Source organism: Diabrotica virgifera, chromosome 2 (assembly GCF_917563875.1).
Source record: "Diabrotica virgifera virgifera chromosome 2, PGI_DIABVI_V3a".
Lineage (NCBI taxonomy): Eukaryota > Metazoa > Arthropoda > Insecta > Coleoptera > Chrysomelidae > Diabrotica > Diabrotica virgifera.
The window spans coordinates 93,274,136-93,297,700 of record NC_065444.1 but is presented as its reverse complement, the minus strand read 5'-3'; the positions used below and the strand labels follow the sequence as shown (position 1 = coordinate 93,297,700).

At 32.6% G+C, this 23,565-nt stretch overlaps 1 protein-coding gene across 1 annotated transcript; it reads left to right on the top strand.

Annotated features, from left to right (window-relative positions):
* Positions 1-4: 4 nt before the first annotated feature.
* Positions 5-23,565, top strand: LOC114349491 (transcription elongation factor 1 homolog). The gene is made up of 2 exons (XM_028299879.2): positions 5-231; positions 20,679-23,565. The coding sequence occupies exons 1-2, from the start codon at positions 116-118 to the stop codon at positions 20,809-20,811; spliced, it is 249 nt and encodes an 82-aa protein (XP_028155680.1). The 5' UTR covers positions 5-115; the 3' UTR covers positions 20,812-23,565.

Below are 23,565 nucleotides of genomic sequence, written 5' to 3'. Positions count from 1 at the left end.
AAGAAGAAGACGCGTCATGTCATGTGTCATTTTCAGTTTGTTTAGTAATAGTAAGGAAGTAACGATAAAGTTTAATTAACATTTTACTTTTAAAATTTTCCACTGAAGATAAAAAATGGGTCGTCGAAAGTCAAAAAGAAAGCCTCCACCAAAAAGAAAAGCTATAGAACCATTGGACATACTGTTTAACTGCCCATTTTGCAATCACGAGAAATCCTGTGATGTTAAAATGTAAGTTTTTCATGTATCTATTCTATGATTAATATTATAGGATTGTTTAACATTAGTAACAGAAATACTGACGCTATTTTTCTATTTATTAATATACGGGATTGCCCCATTACAAAGAAAGATATATAAAACGCAATAACACCTAATACCTCAAGGGTTGGCTGTATACCATCTACTTAAATAAAATTTAACCTGAAGTAAAACACTCCCTGGTGTAGTTGGTATATTTTAATAAAAATTAAAAAAAATTTAATTAAAAGGAATATGTTCAAAACGTTTTCGGACTTATCAGTCCATCATCAGTGAACTTCCTGTCCTTGCTAAATAGTCACAATGCCAAACACTGGTTAAGATGTATGTTCTAACTACATGGTAAAACTTGTAAAATAATTTGGCCTAAATTGGATGCCAATTGGCGAGTAACCGCAAAGTGGGCAATGCCTGGTGGCGAATTTGAAAAGCATCAACTCTAGGAAAACATTGAGTCTGTCATTAATTTGTGTACATGTTTGCGGTCAGTTTATGTTGTAATTAACAATGATTTCAACTTAAAAACACTATTGCAGTTTTGCTCAGTATGCATTCCTATTATACTCTACGTAATGACATAAACTAACCAATGCCAAATCACACATTTTGTTAATTTAACGTGTGTATTAAACGTAGTATTTTTTAATGTTAAAGCGACTGCAAAATTAAATAAAGAAATAAAATGTAGTACAGTAGAACCCTGATTATCCGTGCTCCGGACCGGACATGGCACGGATAATTGAAAATAGTTGATAATCCAAACATTTATTTCTTATATAATACATAATGTATGTATATAAATACAAGTGTACCTACCATAAAAAGATAACAGAAAAAATAAATCTTGCACTATGAATCTCCCTCTCGACATATAGAGCTTCCATCGAAATATTTATGGTGACGCTATTTTGATAAAACCTCAAAAATGCAATTTGAGTAATAGAAAATCATAGCACGGATAATCCACAGCCCAAATAATCGGCACACAGATAATCGGGGTTCCACTGTATATATTCTGTACATAGAATGTACAGCTGGTTCCTAAAAAAAACTGATACGACTCTAATGCCTGGTTGCACCAACAGATCTTAAGCTCCAGCTTAGCTAAGCTCTATTTATACATAGGGCTCCTTGAGTATCACTTACGTTGCACCATAATTTTAGGTTCTTACCTTATTATCAATTATATCTATGATTATATTATGGTATTCTTATTATAATATATTATAATAATATATTAATTCTTATGATATTGAAAAATCTTGGAAAAAATTATGTACAATAGACTGTATACTCATGTTTCAAAAACTTTAATGGAAGAACAACATGGTTTCATAAACAAAAAATCAACTCAAACAAATCTGTGCATTTTCAGTCACTATATTGCTTCGTCCATAAATAATTCTCAAGTTGATGTTATCTTTACTGATTTAGCAAAAGCCTTTGATAGAGTACCTAAATCATTCAGTACTATTAAAAAAACTGAGGTCATATGCACTTTGTGACAAGCTTATAAAATTTTTTGAATCTTACCTTACCAACTGTACTAATGTAGTCAAATTTGGGAACTGCTACTCAGACAGTTTTATAACCAGGTCAGGTGTACCGCAAGGTTACATCCTTGGGCATTTACTTTTTATTATGTTTATAAATGACATCACCGATTATATAAAATTTGCCAAGTTTCTTCTATTTGCAGACGATTTAAAATTATTTCTTACAATAAAGAACGAACATGACTATTAATTTACAAGATATTCGAGGTATATCCACATTCTGTAAAAATAATGATTTGAACTTAAATGAGTCAAAATGTAAACTATTGACTTTTTCTAGAAAGAGAGAAATCATAAGAACAGATTATTTTATTAACGAAGTAAAACTTGAAAGGTTAACAAAAATCAGAGATCTAGGGGTGTTATTCACTAGCAACTTCTCCTTCAATGAGCACATTCTCAAACTAACTAATGATTGCTATAGACAGTTAGGCTTTATCCTAAGATCCAGTAAAGAATTTTATTGTGACACTACAATTAAGCTTTTTAATGCATATGTGAGGTCAAAACTTGAATATTGTTGTACCATCTGGAGTCCCTCCACCATATCACATGGTGATATGATACAGAGGATTCAGAAGAAATTTTTGAGGTCTTTATATCCGAGGAAATTTGGGATTTATCCTTTTAAGGTTTCCTATAACTTGCAGAGAATGCTTTTTGACACTGTGTTATTGAGCGAAAGACGTAGAAATGCCCAAATCATTTTCATATTTAATATAGTTTATCAAATCATAGATTCTCCTACGATTCTTTCATTTATAAATTTTAATGTACCAGACCAAAGACTTAGATGTAGACACACTTTATTTAAAATAACTCCAGAATATGCAAACTCCCCGATGGCAAACTGCTTAATGGTAATGAACGATTTTATCGTGAGTGAAGACCTTGACCTATATAATATGAAAAAGAGTACTATGCTACATAAACTGTGATACCCTTATTTATTGTTTTAATGTGTATTTGTTTTATTGTATTGTATAAATTATTGTATGATCTTATTGCCTTGTATTGGCCAACTGTGCATTTATAATTGGCATCATTGCTGTAAATGTGCAGTATAAATAAATAAATATTCTTGACTTAAGGTTAAGATCTGTTGGTGCAACTGGGCATTAGTAAGATTTGATCATTTTGAGCAGTGTATGATTGGTCTGACATTATATTATATTTATTATGACAGACAAATAATAAAATAAACAAACAAACAGCTATTTTTTGAGGTTGAAGTTATCTGACAAATTTTAAGATTTGGCAGTGACAGTGACGGTATATAAATAATAAGTATTTATCCTTCAAAATATAATAAATTAAATATAATTAAACTCATATTCATTATATCACACCTCATCAAAAGCTTTTTACAACAACATAGTTAGCGATTTTGATATGGCTTAGAGCCAGACTACATCAAGATCACCTATAAATCAGGCTGGTAATTGCCTTGCAGCGAGACCAACAACAAAAAGAAGAAGAAGAAGAAAGTACACTGCTCAATTTTCTACAGCTGTACACTGTTATGCAAAATATTCCGACCACCTCATAATTTTCAGAACACAATTATTATAAAATAAATTCACCCACTTAGTTTCCAGTTTTTATTTCATTAAAAATTATTATCTGTTCTTGTAAAATAAATTGTAGTGTACCTATTAACTAAATTAAAAACAAAATTAGAGATTCTAAGATAGATTAATAATTTTTAATTACGTATTTTTTATGGGAAATAAGCCACAATTTTACTAAAAAATGAATTTATTAACGTTTCGAAGCCCAAATCGGGTTTCGTTGTCAAAATACAAAATACTATGAATAAATTTTAGTAAAATTGTGGCTTATTTCCCATAAAAAATACGTAATTATAAAAATGCCACAAGGAAATAGCTTCAGAACAACAATAATTTTTAAAACGCTGTGTGATTATTGGGGGGCCAGATTTTTTTATGAAAAAAAAATTTTAATTTAACGTTTTAGAACTGTGAGGTCAAATGACAAAATGAATTGTTTTCCTAGAGTTATTGTCCATCTTTGAAATTTTGAGCGCTCTGTCGGAATTTAATTTTGCGAATAGATTACTTCCAGCAACATGATGCTCTACTACAGGGGTCTCCAAACTACGGCCCGAGGGCCACATCCGGCCCGCAGACAGATTTTGTCCGGCCCGCGGAGACATACTTGAAAACTCCTTAATATTTTTTATAGCAAATAAAATGTTTGTGATAAGTTGGATAAAGAAACACAGAATGGTAATGAGTAAAGACATGTATAATTTATGCAGTAAATTTAACTTCAGCATATAAAAGAGATTTAAGATGCTCGTCAGTTAATTTAGATCTGTATACATTTTTTGTGTACTTCATTTTGGAGAAGGTTTTCTCACACAAATAAGTAGTACCAAAAACGGAAAACAGCCCACGAGCAAATTTATGCAAATTATCAAATTGTGTCAGTGGAAGACTCTTATAAAATTCCAACAAAGATGAGTTTTCATATTTGTTCTTAATTATATCACTGCACTGAAGATCAATCATTTCCATTTGAAGTTCCGGGGCTAGGGTTTCAATGTCAGCATCAAAAGGATTCTTAAAAATCTTAATTTGATTCGCAATGGCATCAAAGTCCGAGAAACGAGTATCAAAATTTATCTTCAAAGCACTCAAAGTTTCGATTGCAAAATCGATAGGAAACTCAGTCTCAGTAGTGTGGCTGAATATTTCACATGTTTTAAAATGTGAAAAACATTTACTTCGTAGTTGTGATTGAAACAGTATCAATTTCATCCGGAATGACTTGATATTAGTGTATAAATCAGGAAGATGCTGGTTTTCTCCTTGCAATCTCAAATTCAGTTCGTTCACATGTTTTGTCAAATCAACATAGAATGCTAACTTCCATAGCCTAGTGATTTGCGGCTATTATTTTTCAGACTTCTTATTATTTCGGATAGTTAAGTGTGTTTGTGACAATTTCTAACGATGGCGTTGAAAAATAGTAGAAAGAATAATTATGTTATTAGTGGACAATCTCGGGAGAGATTGGAGATTTCCACTGGTGGAAATATTTTGTTTGTTTATGTCTACCTTGTATTAAATTAAAATATATCAAAAATAGGTGAATATTTGACATACTTAATAATGTTGACAGCTTACCACACTTACAAAAAATTAAATTATTCGTTATTTTATGGGAAAAAATTAAATACAGGAAAATTAATAATATGCAGTGTTGCCATCTTGGCCCTCGGAACTTACAGGAGTAATCAGTATGGCCCTAAGGCTGGAAAGTTTGGAGACCCCTGCTCTACTAGATTACATTAAAAGATTTTTTAGGTGATTAAGTCTTCATTGAACCACGTTTAGTCTGTCAATAATAATTGACAAAGAAATAATAATTTAGTCTGTCAATAATAATTGACAGACTAAACGTGGTTCAATGAAGACTTAATCACCTAAAAAACTCTTTTAATGTAATCTAGTAGAGCATCATGTTGCTAGAAGTAACCTATTGGCATCCAATTTAGGCCAAATTCTTTTACAAGTTTTACCATGTAGTTAGAACATACATCTTAACCAGTGTTTGGCATTGTGGCTATTTAGCAAGGACAGGAAGTTCACTGATGATGGACTGATAAGTCCGAAAATGTTCTGAACGTAATCCTTTTGGATTTTTAAAATTTTTTTAATTTCTATTAAAATATACCAACTACACCAGGGAGTGTTTTACTTCAGGTTAAATTTTAAAGAAAGATATGCTAACATACAGTATAAAAATCAATATCTGTAATTTTCTACAAACTAAATGAAATGACAATAATTGTATATGACACAAAATGAATTAAAATAAACAAAAAAGTATGTATTCCTGTCAAGCTCTTTCTATCCGATTTTTAAATGAAGCCAAGGAGACATAAATTGGTCTCATTTATAATTTTTAATGTTCCCTCAATGGGCAAATGCATACCATAGTTTTTATGATGAAAAGGTATGATTGAAAACAAATCGACATGTCAGAGGCTTCTGGAAGAAACATATTAACACATTGTGTGTCATGCTTTAATCAGGTTACTACTCTCAGGGGCCACTGCCCAGCTAACAATGTTCGTATATATAACGTCAAACAAATGTCAACATTTTGGGAGAAGTTACGTCAAAAGTTGGTCTCATTTATAATTTTCAATGTTCCCTCAATGGGCGAATGCATACCATAGTTTTTATGATGAAAAGGTATGATTGAAAACAAATCAACATGTCGGAGACTTCTGGAAGGAACATATTAACACATTGTGTGTCATCCTTTAATCAGGTTACTACTCTCAGGGGCCACTGCCCAGCTAACAATGTTCGTATATATAACGTCAAACAAACGTCAACATTTTGGGAGAAGTTACATCAACTTTTACCTAAAATTACATATAAAAGTCACAGCGATGTTACCTAACAATTTTACGTTATTTCTACGTAACCTTTTTAACGTCACTTTTTAGGAGAATTTTGGTATAAATAATATTTATAAATAGGACTCATTCAGTTTCAATAATTACTGGCGAAAGCACATATTTTCCTGCTCTGTTAATGATGTACAATTTAAGTGATATTTATTAGTGTTTAATGTGTTGTTTTGTATCAAAAAATCCGTAAAAGTTCAGACCCTATTAATCTGTAAGTTATCTTTCATTTTTATTAGTGAATGTTTCAGAAATTGCATTTATTTGCAATTAGAAGCACATATTCTCCTAATTGAGTTCAACAAAAACTTAAGTACTCTTCATAAAAAGTTATCAGTACTTCTACAAATAATATATTTTGAAGATAGGCCAGTGCTTGATCTAAACTTTTAAATATGTCATGCACAAAATGTTTGTTGGATGTGAGTGGTGGTGAATGTTGGGTTTGTGATGGTTGCGATCAAAATATTCATCATCAATGTGCCAATCTGACAGCATCAGAAATCAGGGTGTTGGAGTTGAAGGGTAGAAGAGTCCTTAAACTTTTTTGCGAATCCTGTGAGGATGGAATCAAAATGATTCCTATGATGAAGAAACAAATAAGTTCTCTTGAACAAAAGGTGGAACAACTTATTAATAATCAGGCCATGGACATGATTGAACAAATAAAGTCTTTTAGAAGTGAGTTGGACTCTTTGAATGGCTCTAAATCATCTTGGAGGAGATTACTAACTCAGTGAGCTTTATTAGTGGACTGTTTAGCATAGGGTGAATTTAAAATAGAATAAAAAAAATAACAGTAAAAAAACCAGACCTTAAAGTAAATTGTAATAAAAATATTTCCTACCTTGTCATTTCTCGTTGCACAAGCTGGAGCAGGCCTGCTATTTTTCGTACTGCTATTGCTGAGTAGTATAAAGTATAAATCACTCGCGAGGACTATATTGAGTTTCTATACACTTTTCGGAATGATTGTAAGTGACTGTTAACCAAGAGAGTTGGTTGGCGAATTGTCTTTTTAAAATGAGGCGAGTAGGCAGGTAATTACATACAAAAAACTTTAAGGTTTTTACTTGAAAATAATGATAAAAATTAATACATACTCACTGAATTAGGTATTGGCCTACTCGTATATACGGGGTGTCCCATAATATTGAAAAGAAAATGAATTAAAACATTCTTTACAAAAACAAGAAAATTAAAAATTGTTATTCCTACTTATGTGGACGAACCACAACCGCCCACCACAATACGCAGTATTGTTACGGCTCAAAAGGCAAAGGACATAATTTTACTATAGAGCGTTTATATATACCACTATTAGTTTTCACTGTGGCCACTCTAACTATACCATCAGATCCAGGATGAACCTCAATTATACGGCCCAAAGGCCATTGTAGCGGGGGAATATTATTTTGGCGGATTACCACTAAGGTACCTAGTTGGACGTTTGGAGACGGAGAATTCCATTTAGCCCTTTGATGAAGAGTTTGGAGGTACTCCTTAGACCACCGTTCCCAAATCTGTTGGTGCAACTTATTTAATAATTGCCAACGATTCAACCGATTGTGCGGAACATCGAGCAACGTTTCTTCGGGCGGAGCACTCAAAGGCTCCATGGTCAAAAAATGTCCTGGAGTTAACGCACTAAGATCGTTTGGGTCTGAACTTAACGGGCATATTGGCCTCGAATTCATGATGGCCTCAATTTGAGAAAAAATAGTATATAACTCTTCAAAAGTTAGTACTTGTTCTCCAATTGTGCGAATTAAATGACCCTTTACCGTCTTAATATTAGATTCCCATAAACCTCCAAAGTGTGGAGAAGAAGGGGGAATGAGATGCCATTGAATAGATTCATGAGAAGCAGCTTGTGATGCCAATCTGTTAAGTTCTGCTCTGGCTCCAACAAAGTTAGTGCCATTGTCACTATAAACATGTTGACATCGGCCTCTACGACTGACAAATCGCTTAAACGCAGCTAAAAACGCGTCAGTGGATAAATCAGATACGAGCTCTAAATGAAGAGCTTTTGTTGAGAAACAAATAAAAAGCGACAAATACGCTTTAAGAGTTTGAGACTTTCGAAGTTTGGAAGCTCTTATAGGAAAAGGGCCCGCAAAATCAACTCCAACATTACTGAAAGGTTTTAGTTGAGATATTCGAGCTAGCGGTAGATTTCCCATTAACGGAACTGGGGACAAAGGATTCACCTTAAAACATTTAACACATTTAGACAGTACTCTACGAATGGCTCGTTTGGAAGATATAATCCAAAAACGCTGAGAAATTAGGTATTGAACAGTTTGAAGCCCGGCGTGTAGATATTGCAGATGAGTAGATTCAATAATCATATCAGTTAATTTACAACTGTTAGGAAGTAATGCCGGAAATTTGCGATCATACGAAATGGGCGCATTAGCTAGGCGACTACCTACACGGAGAATTCCCTTTGCATCGATAAAAGGTGAAAGCTTTCTTAAATTTTTTGGAAGCAGCTGTTTATCTTGGATAAAATTTATTAAAGTATTAAAAAAGATCTGCTGTGTTCGTTTAACAAAAACCAGTAAGGAGTTATGTTGCTCTAATAAACTTAAACAACCTATTTCCAGATTACCATATCGGTTTTTGGTTACATAATGGAAAAAACGAATAATGTAACACAAACATCGAACACACCTATTTAAAGACGAATGACGATCCAATAAAATATCTAAAAAATTATTGGGAATTTCAGCAATCAATGCGACAGGCCGCACTTCCAAATTTACATTAGTAGACTCCTTTGAATTAAGTTCGAAGAACGTTAGCGGATCAGATTGTAAGAAGGTTGGCCCCGCCCACCATTTGGAACAGTTAATTAACTCAGAGGGTAAGCAACCCCTTGAACCAATGTCAGCAGGATTTTCTTCAGAAGGAACATAGTGCCAACATGAAGAAGTTACTCGTTCCTGCACATAAGCTACTCTATTGCTCACAAAAGTTTTCCACTGATGAGGGGAAGATTGTAACCAACGTAATGTAACAGCAGAATCAGAATAACAGTATATTTCCTTGATTTCTACTTTATCTTTAATAACAGAAGAAACAAAAGAGACTAGTCGAGCCACTAAAACCGCAGCAGACAATTCTAATCTGGGAATAGTAAGTCCCTTATTAATGGGTGCGACCTTAGATTTAGCTATAACAAAAGAAACAAAAGGTTGGCCTGAAGGTGATAAGCATCGAAAGTACAAGACAGCGCAGTAACCTTTCTCGCTAGCGTCACCAAAACAGTGAACTTCTAAGCGTAAAATATCGTCAATTAATAAACGACGAGGTAAATTTAATTTACTCAAATATGCTACATCATCAATGTATTTTTTCCACAAACGGATAATTTCTTTTGATGGAGCATCATCCCAACCAATCTTTTGAGTCCATATTCTTTGAATAAGGTGTTTAATTAGAAATGTTATTGGAGATAAAAATCCAAGAGGATCAAATATTTTTGCTAAATTGGACAAAAGATGACGTTTTGTACAAGAAGAGTCTAAAACTTGAACTTTAAAAGCAAATGTATCCGAAGAAGCGTCCCATTCCAACCCTAATACTTTAAGTGTTTTGGACGAAATATCATCATTAAATGTAAGAGGTTTTATTGCTAAATCTGATACAGCTAATCCTTTCAATAAATCGGGTACATTACTGGACCATTTTTTCAACTCAAAACCTCCTTTGGCAAGTAAGGCAATAAGTTCGTCTCTTAGTGCTAAGGCATTTTCGAAACTAGGACAGGAAGAAACGATATCATCAACGTAGGTTCCAGTTTTAAGTGCCTCGGCTGCTAGAGGAAACGAATCCCCGTCATCATTAGCCAACTGATGTAGACATCTAATAGCAAGATAAGGAGAACAAGAGAGACCATAAACAACTCTGTTGATACGAAGATCTCGAACAGGTTCAGAATTATTAGAACGCCAAAGTACTCTTTGATAATCTGTTTGAGTAGGATTAATTAAAATTTGCCTATACATTTTAGAAATATCGGCCGTAATTACATAACCATGCAATCGAAAATTAATCAAAATTGTACAGATGTCAGTCTGAAGCTTAGGACCAGTGAATAATTTGTCATTGAGTGAGGGTTGATTTGGAAGATGCCCGGAACCATTAAAAACGACCCTTAATTTACTTGTTAGACTTTCAGGTCTTAAAACACAATGATGCGATGAATAGTAAACATAAGGTGAATCGAAGTTATTCAATGGGACAGGTTCCATGTGACCGAGCTCAACAAATTCCTTCATAAAGGTGCGGTATTGGTCATAAAGTTCAGGAGATTTTTGAAGCCTTCTTTCTAATGAATAAAACCTACTAAGAGCAAGTGATCTAATATTAGGAAAGACAGGATTTTCTTCCTTAAAAGGTAGATCTACTACAAAGCGTCCTGAATGTTCACGCGTATAAGTATTCATAAACATATTTTCCACTTTAGCGTCATCAGGAGCTAAGCAAAAAACTTCAGGGACTGCTTCTAATTCCCAGAATTTCTTTATTTGCTGATCCAAAGAAACCGTATCTTCAACTTGGCAAAATAAAGAAGTAAGAGTAGGTGCCTTTGAAATATTTACTTTTCCCATAAGCACATAGCCAAATATAGTATTAATTGCATCAGGTTGATCTTGATTGCCGTAAATACGTCCATCCAAAAGAATTGTAGAGAATACATCAGCTCCTAAAAGAATGTCGATGGATCCTCTACGAAAGAAGTTATCATCTGCTAACTTTAAATTAGCAATATGGGGCCAAGTATTAACTTCTAAATTACATAAAGGCTGATCCTCACATATTTTTGTCAAGACTAACGCATCGGTTGTCAAAATAGGAGAAGATTTACGTACTGGTTTAAAAGAAATGGTAACCCCACCTAAATTAGTGGTCGACTGCATAGAACCTAATCCTTGGATGTTAGCTGAAGTTTTCATGGGACGTAAACCTAAACGCCTAAGGGTCTTTTGACAGATGACGGACGTCATGCTTCCCGAATCTAACAGACACCTAACAGGTTGGTAGTTACCGTGACAATCAAGCACCTCAATACATGCAGTGGAAAGCAAAGTACTTTTATCAGCGGAAGAAAAACACACAGAAACGGATGATCCAGTCGTTGAATTTAAAGTGGATGCCGCCGAATCTTGAACATTCTCTTCTTTCTTAGAAGAGGAGAAGCAAAGGAGTGTATGATGTTTTTTATGGCACGAGTGACAAGTCCATGTAGATTTGCATAGGCTAGAACGATGTGATCCAAGACAGTTAATACACATCTTGTTCTTTTTTATTAATTGAAATCGATCTACAGGAGATTTTGCCAAAAAAACGGAGCATTTATAAATGGCATGGGTATCATTAGTTTTACAGATAGAACATTTTGGTTCAGGTTCTGTTTGAGCAAGCAGTGATGTAGATTTGGAAGAATTAGGTTTTTTAGAAAAGTTAGATTTTGGTTTAGTGTGAAAATCAATATTATCTAAAGCGAGACAACTTTGATTTAAAAAATCAATCAGTTTTTTATAGCTTGGGATGGTTGAATTATTATGAAAAAGCTCAAAACGTGTTACTAAAGAAACAGTTAATCGTTTTAAAATCATTTGAACAAGTATAAAATCCCAATGTACTGTGGGTAGTCCTAGCTTATTTAGAGATGCCACATTTTTCGAAAATGTATCTAACAACTTGCGTAGTTCTTTTGGATCTTCTGAAGTCAGTTGTGGTGAACTTTCAAGGTTATTCCATAAATTGGCAGCGATTACCCTAACATTATTAAACCTTTCACAAAGCAGATCATAGGCAATTGGATAATTGTTTGCTGTGATGTCAATATGATCCACAGCATCGCGCGCTGCACCCTTTAAACACGATAGTAACAAATTAAATTTGTCAATTGGTTGTAAGTAAGTAAGAGTATGAACGCGAGCATCAAACTGATCTATAAAACTTCTAAATTCAGTTATTTTTCCACTGAAAGATGGCAATTCCGGTTTCGGTAAATTAAAATAATTTATAGGTAAAGGATTTTGAGACTGTGAAGTTGATGTAGTTTGCTGACTTGATGTTGAAGATTTTCTAAAGGCTTGCACGTATGTTAATTTAATTTTATAATATAATTTGTCAAAATTACTACGGCAATCATCTTCGACTTTAAATAGCGCGTCCTCATTATCTTGCTCAGAAACTAACATAATTATTTTATTATGAAGATCATAAAAATTGTCACGAATTTTTTCCAATCCTTCATACATAACTTCCAAAACCGGGTAAAAATTCTTATCGTCAGCAGCTACCTTTAAAGCAACAGCATGAATTTCAGTCATTTGTTGCACTTCAACTTGTCTTAAAGATTGATATTTTTTAATTTTATCTGCCATTTTGTAAATTTAAATGTAGAATTAATAAATTTAGAAAAATATGAAATTAGCGTTAGGAAATAAAATAGGTTCACCACACGAAAATTAATAAAATACAACCGAACTTTGTGCTAATAAAATAGAAAACTATGTCCTCTGCTATTTGAATATTTATAGACAAAAAATAATTATAAAACATAAACCCTTTAAATAAAAATTACTGTGTAAAATAAACACACAGTTTCATCTATAATAGAGTCAACCTGTATAATAATTATTATAACAAAATTTGTCTATTGGCCGACGTTGACAATTTAATAATAATTACTTTTACATTAATGTGTTCCTTTTTTACTTAAAAAACAACATTAACTGAGGTATAGGTACCACTAACGATCGGCACAAACAAAAAACCAATGTACTAATTGATACGTGATTTTAATTTTGTAAAGAATATTTTATCGCCTTATGTTAAAGAATAACAAAAAATAAAGTCAAAGGAAATGCGGTTAAATAACCTGAATTTGATTCTGATCTTTGTAAATTAGCAAAGTATGACAATAAAATCAAACAATTCAGGTTTAAAAGAAACTTTCCCCGACTATATTACCCTCTTAGAAAAATGAAAAATGCAAGAAAAAAATATAGAAAATGGATCTATCAGGCTCGTAACGGATCAATAAATCATCTTGGAGGAGATTACTAACTCAGTGAGCTTTATTAGTGGACTGTTTAGCATAGGGTGAATTTAAAATAGAATAAAAAAAATAACAGTAAAAAAACCAGACCTTAAAGTAAATTGTAATAAAAATATTTCCTACCTTGTCATTTCTCGTTGCACAAGCTGGAGCAGGCCTGCTATTTTTCGTACTGCTATTGCTGAGTAGTATAAAGTATAAATCACTCGCGAGGACTATATTGAGTTTCTATACACTTTTCGGAATGATTGTAAGTGACTGTTAACCAAGAGAGTTGGTTGGCGAATTGTCTTTTTAAAATGAGGCGAGTAGGCAGGTAATTACATACAAAAAACTTTAAGGTTTTTACTTGAAAATAATGATAAAAATTAATACATACTCACTGAATTAGGTATTGGCCTACTCGTATATACGGGGTGTCCCATAATATTGAAAAGAAAATGAATTAAAACATTCTTTACAAAAACAAGAAAATTAAAAATTGTTATTCCTACTTATGTGGACGAACCAGGCTCTTTTCAGGTAAGCTTTAATGAACTTAAATCTGAAATTCGATCTGAAATATCCAGTTTGAAAGATATAAGAGTTGCTCAAACAACTGAACCTACTGAACAAATCACAACAGACCAATCAGTGTTAAGTGAAATGATCGAGAGACAGAAAAGATCCAACAACATTATGATTTTTAATATGCCTGAGTATGGTGAGGATGACGATTTAAACAAAGCCACAGACCTCTTGTCTGGATTAATGAACTCAGCCATTGATATTGCTGAGGCCGTACGAATTGGAAAAAAGAACAAAAATGGATACCGTTCATACAGAATTGTCCTTCGTAATCATAAAGACTATCTGGCAATACTCAGAAACAGAAGAAATATTGATAGGTCACTAAAGATTTTTATCGATTCAGATCTTACCCCACACCAGAGAACAGCATTAAACACTGTCAAGAGTGAACTTAAGGAAAGAGAGAGAAAGGGCGAACAAAACTTATTTATCAAGTACTTAAATGGCACTCCTAGAATAATGTCAAAAAACTAACACAGTCTTCCTCTGGACTGTGGGTTTATTTCCAAAATGTAGGAGGTCTCAGAACTAAGCTTGACCATTTGTTTATGAATGTTTCCTATTCTCACTACAGTATCATCATATTCAACGAGACCTGGTTGACATGTAACTATGCCGATGAAGAGCTGCAGTTGTTTGACCTCAACGTATATAGAACTGATCGCTCCAGTGAAACAAGTTCATTCTCAAGAGGTGGTGGAGTCCTTATTGCAGTTCATAAGGGCTTAAGCAGTAGATCTTTAAAAGTTAACGGGACAATAGAACAGCTTTTTGTCTTGGTGACCGAAGGTGCAAATCAGTTTATTATAGGAACAGCATATTTTCCACCTAAGTCTACATTGGACAAATATTCCATATTTTGTGAAACCCTGGAAAAAATAGCCGAAGATTATCCATCTGCACACTATTATCTGGCTGCTGACTTCAATTTACCAAACTGCGAATGGTTTTCAAATGATATGTGCTCTTCAACAATTCCTCTGCCAGGTGCCACAGCTTCTGAAGTTGAAGCCCTGCAGGTTGTGACTGGTATGTGTGCATACCACAATTTGTTTCAGTCCAATACTGTTGTGAATGCAACTGGTAATATTCTGGACTTGGTGTTGGTCGATGATGCTGATGTAACTGTGTCCAGAGCTAATGAAGCTCTTTTGAGGGAGGGTATGCATCACCCACCCCTGGAATTTGAGATAAAGATGACCAAAAGGCGCCCCAATGATGGTGGTTTGGTTAGTGACGGTTTTTATAGGGACTTCAAGTCGGCTGACTATGTGAAAATAACTGATTTTTTGTCACAGTTCTGTTGGGATAATTTATTTTTAGGAAAAACACTGAATCAAATTGTAAATATTTTCTATGATATAGTTTACTTAGCTATAGAATTATTCATCCCCCTAAAAAGGTATTCAAAACGTAGATTCCCTCCTTGGTTCTCTTTAGAGTTAAAGAACCGGATAGTTGAGAAAAAGAAAGCTCATAAAAAATATCTTTTATCTAAATCAGTTCTGGATTATCAGACTTTTTCACAGCTGAGGGCTAATTGTAAATTGTTAAAAGCTGAAAGCTACAGAAATCATATTTACTTAACAGAATTATCAATAAGAAATAATTTGAAGGGATTTTGGTCGTTTGTGAATTCACGGAGAGGAAAGCCCTCTATGCCCGCTGTGTTGAGGTATGGTGGTGTTGAATCCGGTCATGGACCAGATATTGTAAATCTTTTTGCAGAATATTTTTCTACAGTATATTCCACTCAAATATGTGTCATACCCAGTGACTCACCTACATTTGGTCTTACTAATCTGACTGGTTTCAACATAACTATATCTGATATTTATCTAAAATTATCAGAACTGGATGCGAATAAGGGTCCTGGTCCTGATGGATTGCCTCCTAGCTTTCTCAAGAACTGTTGTTTTATATTATCCAGACCTCTTTTTCACATCTTTAATCTATCCTTAAATACGGGTGAATTTCCAGAATGTTGGAAAAATAGTTTTTTAACACCCATTTATAAAGCGGGAGATAATTCATTGGTGAATAATTACAGGCCCATTAGTATAATTAGTGTAATACCAAAGATATTTGAATGTTTTGTATGTGACTATCTTAAAGCTTCACTTGAAAAACAACTAGTAGACCAACAATTTGGATTTCGGAATAACAGATCAACCGAATGTAACACACTAGTATTTGTGGACTTCCTGAGGAAGGCATTGGAGAGGGGTTGTAGGGTACATGCACTATACACCGATTTCTCCAAGGCCTTTGATCGGGTCAACCATAATATTTTAATATTTAAACTTAAACAAATGGGTGTTAATGGTCCACTTCTTGAGTGGCTGAGAACACACTTGATTGACCGAGTTCAGATGGTGCGTATCAGGGATTTTGTTTCCAGTGAGATTAAGGTTCATTCAGGAGTACCTCAGGGTTCACATTTGGGGCCCCTGTTATTTAACATATTCATCAATGATATACACCACTGCTTCCGACACAGTTCACCTCTGCTTTTTGCAGATGATCTAAAGTTCTATACAATTATCAACAATACAGAAGACTGTATTAATCTTCAACATGATCTTGATCGGTTGAGTGAGTGGTGTATGTTGAATGCCATGGCCCTGAATGAATCTAAGTGTCATGCTATTTCTTTTGGACGATCGAGAGACCCAATAGAATATAATTATAATATACAGAATATTCCTGTTGACTGGGTTACTGAAATTCGTGATTTGGGAATTAATTTAGACTGTAAACTTTTATTTGAATCACATTATACATCAAAAATTTCCAAATCTTTACAAATGCTTGGTTTTATAAAAAGATGCACTAGAGACTTTCAGAATATTGATGCAATTAAATTACTATATTGTTCTTTAGTTAGACCTCATCTAGAGTATTGTTCTTGTGTTTGGTCTCCATCTTACAATATTTACATAACAAAAATCGAGACAGTCCAACACAAGTTCTTAAGGTACATAGCATATAAACTGGGTATACCTTTTGAGTTAAATCAGTTAAATTATTATCAAATTGAAACCCAATTGGGTATTCTCTCATTGCGTGACCGACGAGTAATTAAGGATGCAATGATGCTCTATGGCATAATTAATTCAACAGTTTTGTGTCCTCAGCTACTTGAGCAGGTTGGTCTCCATGTACCTCTCCGCAGAACTCGATTAAATCAAACATTCTATGTTCCTATCCATAGAACCAACTATGCATATAACAACTTTTTATCTCGAGCACTAAGATGGGCAAACACTCAACCTGATCTAGATTTCTTTGCACCGAAGTCTGAATTCATCTCTGGCCTCAGACGTTTGTTTGTTTGAGTAGTTGTTGGATATTCATTATTGTGATATATGAATCTGATTTATGTGTTTAAGTTTGTGATATTTATATTTTATTGTATTATTGTTTTATTATTACTATTTTACTGTAGTTTTATTATTATTGACACATGTATTATGTATATTGGACTTATAAACTTGTAATCTTATTGGGCAGTGTCCCGTTGAAAATAAATAAATAAATAAATAAATAAAATTATTGTGTAAATAAAACCACATACATGATGCTGACACATTTATTAAATATTTGAAATAAACATTTATTATATATTTGACTTTTATGTGAGAGAAAGATACAAAATTATTACAAAATTATTAATAGCTACTTTATATTACAATACATAACCATACCCTGGAAGTAATCTTCATTCGTAAAGTGTAAACTGCACACTTTCATATAAGGACTAGGCTGCTTCCACTGCTTCCCCAATTTTAGAAGATATTTCCATACTTTTCGTTTTTCAACTAAACTCTCATTGAATAGAATTCTATTTTGTTTATCCTATTTAGGGAATGAATGAAACGATAAATTACTATTAGGTACGCTTTATCCAAGAATCACATTGATTCACACAACAATAATAATTCGATTATTTTGACATAACTCCATAAAAACAAACACGATTTTAATTACGGAAATGTAAGGTTAGGCATTAGTGAAAGGTTCGAAATAAACGCGATGGCGCTGCAATCTCAAACGAGATCTATACGTCTATACCCTACTTACCAAAAAACCACGTGTTAGAGACGAATAAATTCGTACGTATTAAAACCTACCAAAGAGCCACGTTTCAGAAACGAATAAATTCATATGTGTAATATATGTATTAAAATTTCATATCAGTAACGTCATTTTTTGATAGATGTTACGTAACAATACAAAAAAACCTAAATTTAACGTTAATGTAACGTTTTCTTGCTAGCTGGGTGATATCCACGGCCATGAAAGTTAGTCATACATGTACATATATCAAAAATGAGCGACATGGCCCCTGGTGAAATATCTGTGTCTCTCATATATGAGCGACGTGGCAAGCAATGTGTTGATAAACTAATAGATTAGAGAAGTTCAGAACAACAAATTAAACCATTTATTAATTTAAACACAAATACTAAATCAGAGTTATCTCATCAAGTTTTTAACCCTTCATTGCTGACAAAATATACCTAACTTGATTTGGGTGCAAACTCAATTTTTTGCTGCATTTACATTGTAGTGCTTAGGTTGAGATGGCCCTGGAATTGCTTTATCCATAGTATAAATCTAAGCTGACGTTACAAATTAATCTATGTACTCAATAGAAATACAACTTGTTTCAGTCAAAGTGAAACAAATATTAACTTATAAAACAAATGTTATGCATATCTGCATATCGTTTTCCCACTCTGTAAACTGTGTAACTCCATAATTCTCTGAAATGAGTTATTACTGCCATCTGTTTGAAAAAGTCCCTACTTATCATTTAAAAAAGGATGCATTTGCATATTTTTGCTAGATGTATCTGATGCCACTGTATCTCCCTTGTGGCCAAATTTGGTACAAAAAATATGTAACTCCCTAGTTTGTCATACCCATACCATATGACTGACGACTGACTTATCACTGTTTAGAAAGTGATATTTTCAAGAAAAAGTTGGTGGTAAGTAATATTAAATACTCATTAAACACTATACAGAGTGATATGTGTATACTCTGTCCAATTTACTTACCGTTGCATGTCATCTGTGTCATAGCCCGTGACTTCACATGATACCAACACGAAATATTTAGGCAGTAGGTGTGTTCTTTTTAGAATCATTTTGCCGAGTACACTGGCATTACAGCCACTAGACATATTTTGTTATGTACAAGTAGAAATAATAATTAAAGATTTCTATTAATGTTAACTTAAAGGAATACACAATAATATGTTTCATTTAATTTGTATAAATGGATTAAAAAGCGTTTTTATGAAGCACATTTGTTCGGAACACACCGTAACTGTAATCAAACGAAGGTGATATTTTGGCATAAATTGGTAACATTTATTTGACAGTTGTGGTGATGACACTTCATATTTGTTTTTATTCTTTACTGTAAGTATTTGTTTCATTATATTTACTGTTTTTATTAAGTATGTACTTTAATGTAAGATTATAACTTAATTCTTGTTTTCTATTTCTAAAGTTTTTTATTTATTTAGATTGAATATTAATTTGTTTTGCTGTATAATCCACTTCCGCAAAAATTATGTGATGTATTTGATTTAAAATTGATTCAAGAATTTTTGGTAATTGGGCAACAGTGTCAACTTAGATCTCTAAAGTAGCTAATGACATGCAACAGTAAATAAATTAGACGGACTGTATGTATAAAATATTCCGTTTTAGCGTCCTATCTTTTAAAATGGGAGATATATAGTACAATAGAGCGTCGATTATCTGAATGTCGATCAACCGAATGACCGGTTATCTGACCTCTCGACTCCTGTGCCCCGCACTCAAGTACGAGTAAGCGTTAGTAATTAACGCTTAAAATATCTTAAATTTTCTTCAAAATAACAATAAATATGTAGGTATATAAATTTGGCTTTTATTCCCTTGTGGATAAATATGTATGACTATATCAGTATAGTTCGATTATCCGAACAAATCGGTTTTCCAAACACCCATGTCCCCCAATTATTTCGGATAATCGACGCTCTACTCTATTCGCATTAGTCATATTTAGAGAAATAGTTTTTTGTGTCTCCTGTAAAATTTGGATAAATGGAGTTACATAGTTTACAGATTAGGTCGACAATATGACGCCTGAAGGTGTGATGCAAACTCAGTAGTAATAACGGTAATACTGTTCTTAGACGTCATCAACATTCAAGGGGTTAATAAATTTATGTTGAGTGTTATTAAAATATCTGTAAAATCATGATTAATAATGCATATGTTTAATTTATAAGCATAACATCTCAAAAATTTGTTCTGCAATCTCTCCAATGTAGTAGAATGAACTTGGTATTGTGGAGATCATAAAATAGATGCACATTACACTTTAGATATGACCAAAGCATAATAAACTGTTCTTAAAGCTCAAAAAGGTAGTCTCAGACCGTTGTGAATGATAAAGCATACAGATTTTAATGAATTTGCTGTTATATTATTAATATCTTGGACACATCGCAACTGTTCATTAAGTGTCCCAAGTCTTTTATTGTTTTGACATAAGACTATTCATTATCATTAATTGCATAATTGGTTATTTCATAATTGGATAATTCATTATCATTCTCTTTGCGTTATACTGTAAATGAACTTAAAAAAAAATAATGACCCTAAGTAAGCCTCTATACCTAAGTAAGCTTCCCCAGCCTTCAGAACCACCGTTTAGAATATATTTTAAGTAAAATACATTTTTGGTTATATTTTAGGGATAAAGGGAGGAGTACAGCTCGGATAACATGTCGGGTTTGTTTAGAAGATTTCCAAACAACTATAAACTTTCTGTCTGAGCCAGTTGATGTCTACAATGATTGGATTGATGCATGTGAAACTGCTAATTAATATATTATATTATAGTGTATAAGAATTAGTCAGATACTTAAGTGTGTGTTAGTGATAAACATTTTCTATTACACAAGAACATCTCTGTATTAAAGATTAAAGCATGATGTTTCATTTTTTACTTTACAATTTTTTATTCAATGGGACTTTATAAAAAATATGGTTTCAGTACTTTTGTTTACTATTTTTGTGGGGTTTTTACACTCCCAAGTATCGACACAGAATTAATGGGAGTTTTTAACATCTATTTTTATTAAATAATTGAATCGGTCATTTCGAAAACAACGTAAGTCCATATTTGGGGTAAAAAATGACTTTTCGACGCCATGATGATTTCAACATTGAAATAAACCATTTCATGCCAAAAAAACGAAGGTTATTGTTTAAAATACTGTATGGCAGGTCAGTATGTGTTTAGGTTCAGTTCGAAAACCATGTATGTTCTTATCCATATCAAATTATGTCCTTAAGTAAGTTGTCCTAAGTTTCTATGTATTTTGACCGTTTCTTGCTGAAAATAAAGAAAGCTTTAGTGACATTAAAAATTTTGGTTCATTTGGAAAGTCCACAAAATTAAAAACTTAATATCAAAAATACTAAGAATATTTTTAGTCTTTTTGTTCGATACACATACATAATACAGTGCTCTTCAGATAAAACTATCCACCTTAAATAACTTTTGAACCACTTAGTTTTAGGAAAAGCGCAAAAATAAGTCAAATAATAATTGAAGGGGGAGACATGCCATATTTAAGCTTGCTGGGAAAGACACCCTCTTACCCCCCCATACCATCCCTTAAATTTTTTAAATTTACTATCACCTTTTTTATTTGATATTTGGATTCTCCTCGTTGTACTGATTTCAAAAATGTATTACACATTATGCTTATAGTGATTAGTTTAAGAGAAAAATAAATACAAAAGCAAGAAAACTGGATTGAAAAATTTTTTTTAACAATTTTATTACAAACATTTAGAATGAATATTTCATTCCCAAAAATTTATACAATAATAATTTATTGTTCAGAATTTCTGCCATTTATTAGCTATTATACTATTGTATGGAGGTGAATGGCAGTCATTTTGAACAATTTTATTGATGATAAAAATTTTTGCTAGTGAAATGTTCATTCTAAATGTTTGTAATAAAATTGTTAAAAAGTTATTTTTTCAATACCATTTTTCTTACTTTTGTATTTATTTTCCTCATAAACTAATCACTAAAAGCATCTTGTGTTATACATTTTTGAAACCAGTACAACAAGGATAATGCAAATATAAATAAAAAAGGTGGTAGTGATTTAAAAAAATTTAAGGGATGGTACTTACGTGGGGTGAGAGGGTGCCTTTCCCTGCAAGCTTAAGTATGGCATAATGTCTCCCCCTTCAATTATTATTTGACGTGTTTTTGCGCTTTCCCTAAAAATCAGTGGTTTTAAAGTTATTTAAGGTGGATAGTTTTATCTGAAGAGCACTGTATATTTAAGTTTCTATGTATTTTGACTGTTTCTTGCTGAAGTTTTAGTACAAACATTAAAGCTTATGATTTATTTCGAAAACTACATAAGTCCACATAATTAAAAACTTAAAGCCGCGTCCTCATTGGTAAATTTTTCGTGTGTATTGAACTAATTGTTCGTCGTAAATCTTACTAGTGAGGACGGACAATCGATGGAGCGTGTGCGTCGAAAATTCTTACGAACACATCCACATTAGCACATTTACCTCGAGCATCCAAATATTTGCGACGAAAAGCTGGTTCGACGCTTTATACCAGTGAGGACGCGTCATAATACAAAAAACTAAGTAACATTTTTTAGTCTTTTAATTGTCTTTCAGAAACATGCATTTCTAACAATGCTTCTACTAATGCTACAACAAATTTTACCTTAAGTGGGCAGAATTAGAGAAAATCAATGTAAATGCAGTACGAAATTTGTATTTGCCCATTTCAGTCAATTTTTTGTGGTACATTGTGGGTACTGTCGCCCCTGAAAGAGTTTTACTTTTCCTGAAAAATTTATATATTAATAACATGTATTGTTTTCGAAATGAGACTATTCAATTATAACAAACACAAAAATGACTTATGTACTCTATTCTAAAGGTTGTATACAGCATTTTTAGCGTATTGTAGCTAATAAAATATGTACACGATTCGCAAAAAGTATCTGAATATAATAGGAGACTGCTTATTTACATATACATACATATTATCTTGGTTTTCTAATTGGTAGCGTTTGATTTTGATCCAGCTTGCATTCTATATATTTACAAATTGGTCATTTTAATACACATTTTATAGTATATTCCATCTGAAAACAAAAATTTCAATAAATATTTTATTTTCTGCACTTGCAGTATAATTTTTTATATAACAGATTGTAAAACTACAAGTCACTGAATTATAATTTCATATTTCTCTGGTACTATTTCTACTTTTTCTCTGTACTATTTCTCGTATAATAAGCAATAACTCCTTACACAAAACAAAGATCACAATTTTCATATTTCATAGAAAAGTTTATGTTTCTCTTAGATGGATATTTGCATTAACATGTTGTATATTAGCTTCTGCTTTGATTTACTATCTGTGAACAACATTAGATCCAATTCATTGTAAAAATTTAGTTAAAGTGTTTATCTCATTCTTGTATGTAATAAAAAAAGATTTTATTTAGTTATTAGGCACTATAGTAAAAAAATCACATGGTGTATTAAGTTTTTATAAAATATATTAGTAATACTTTAAAA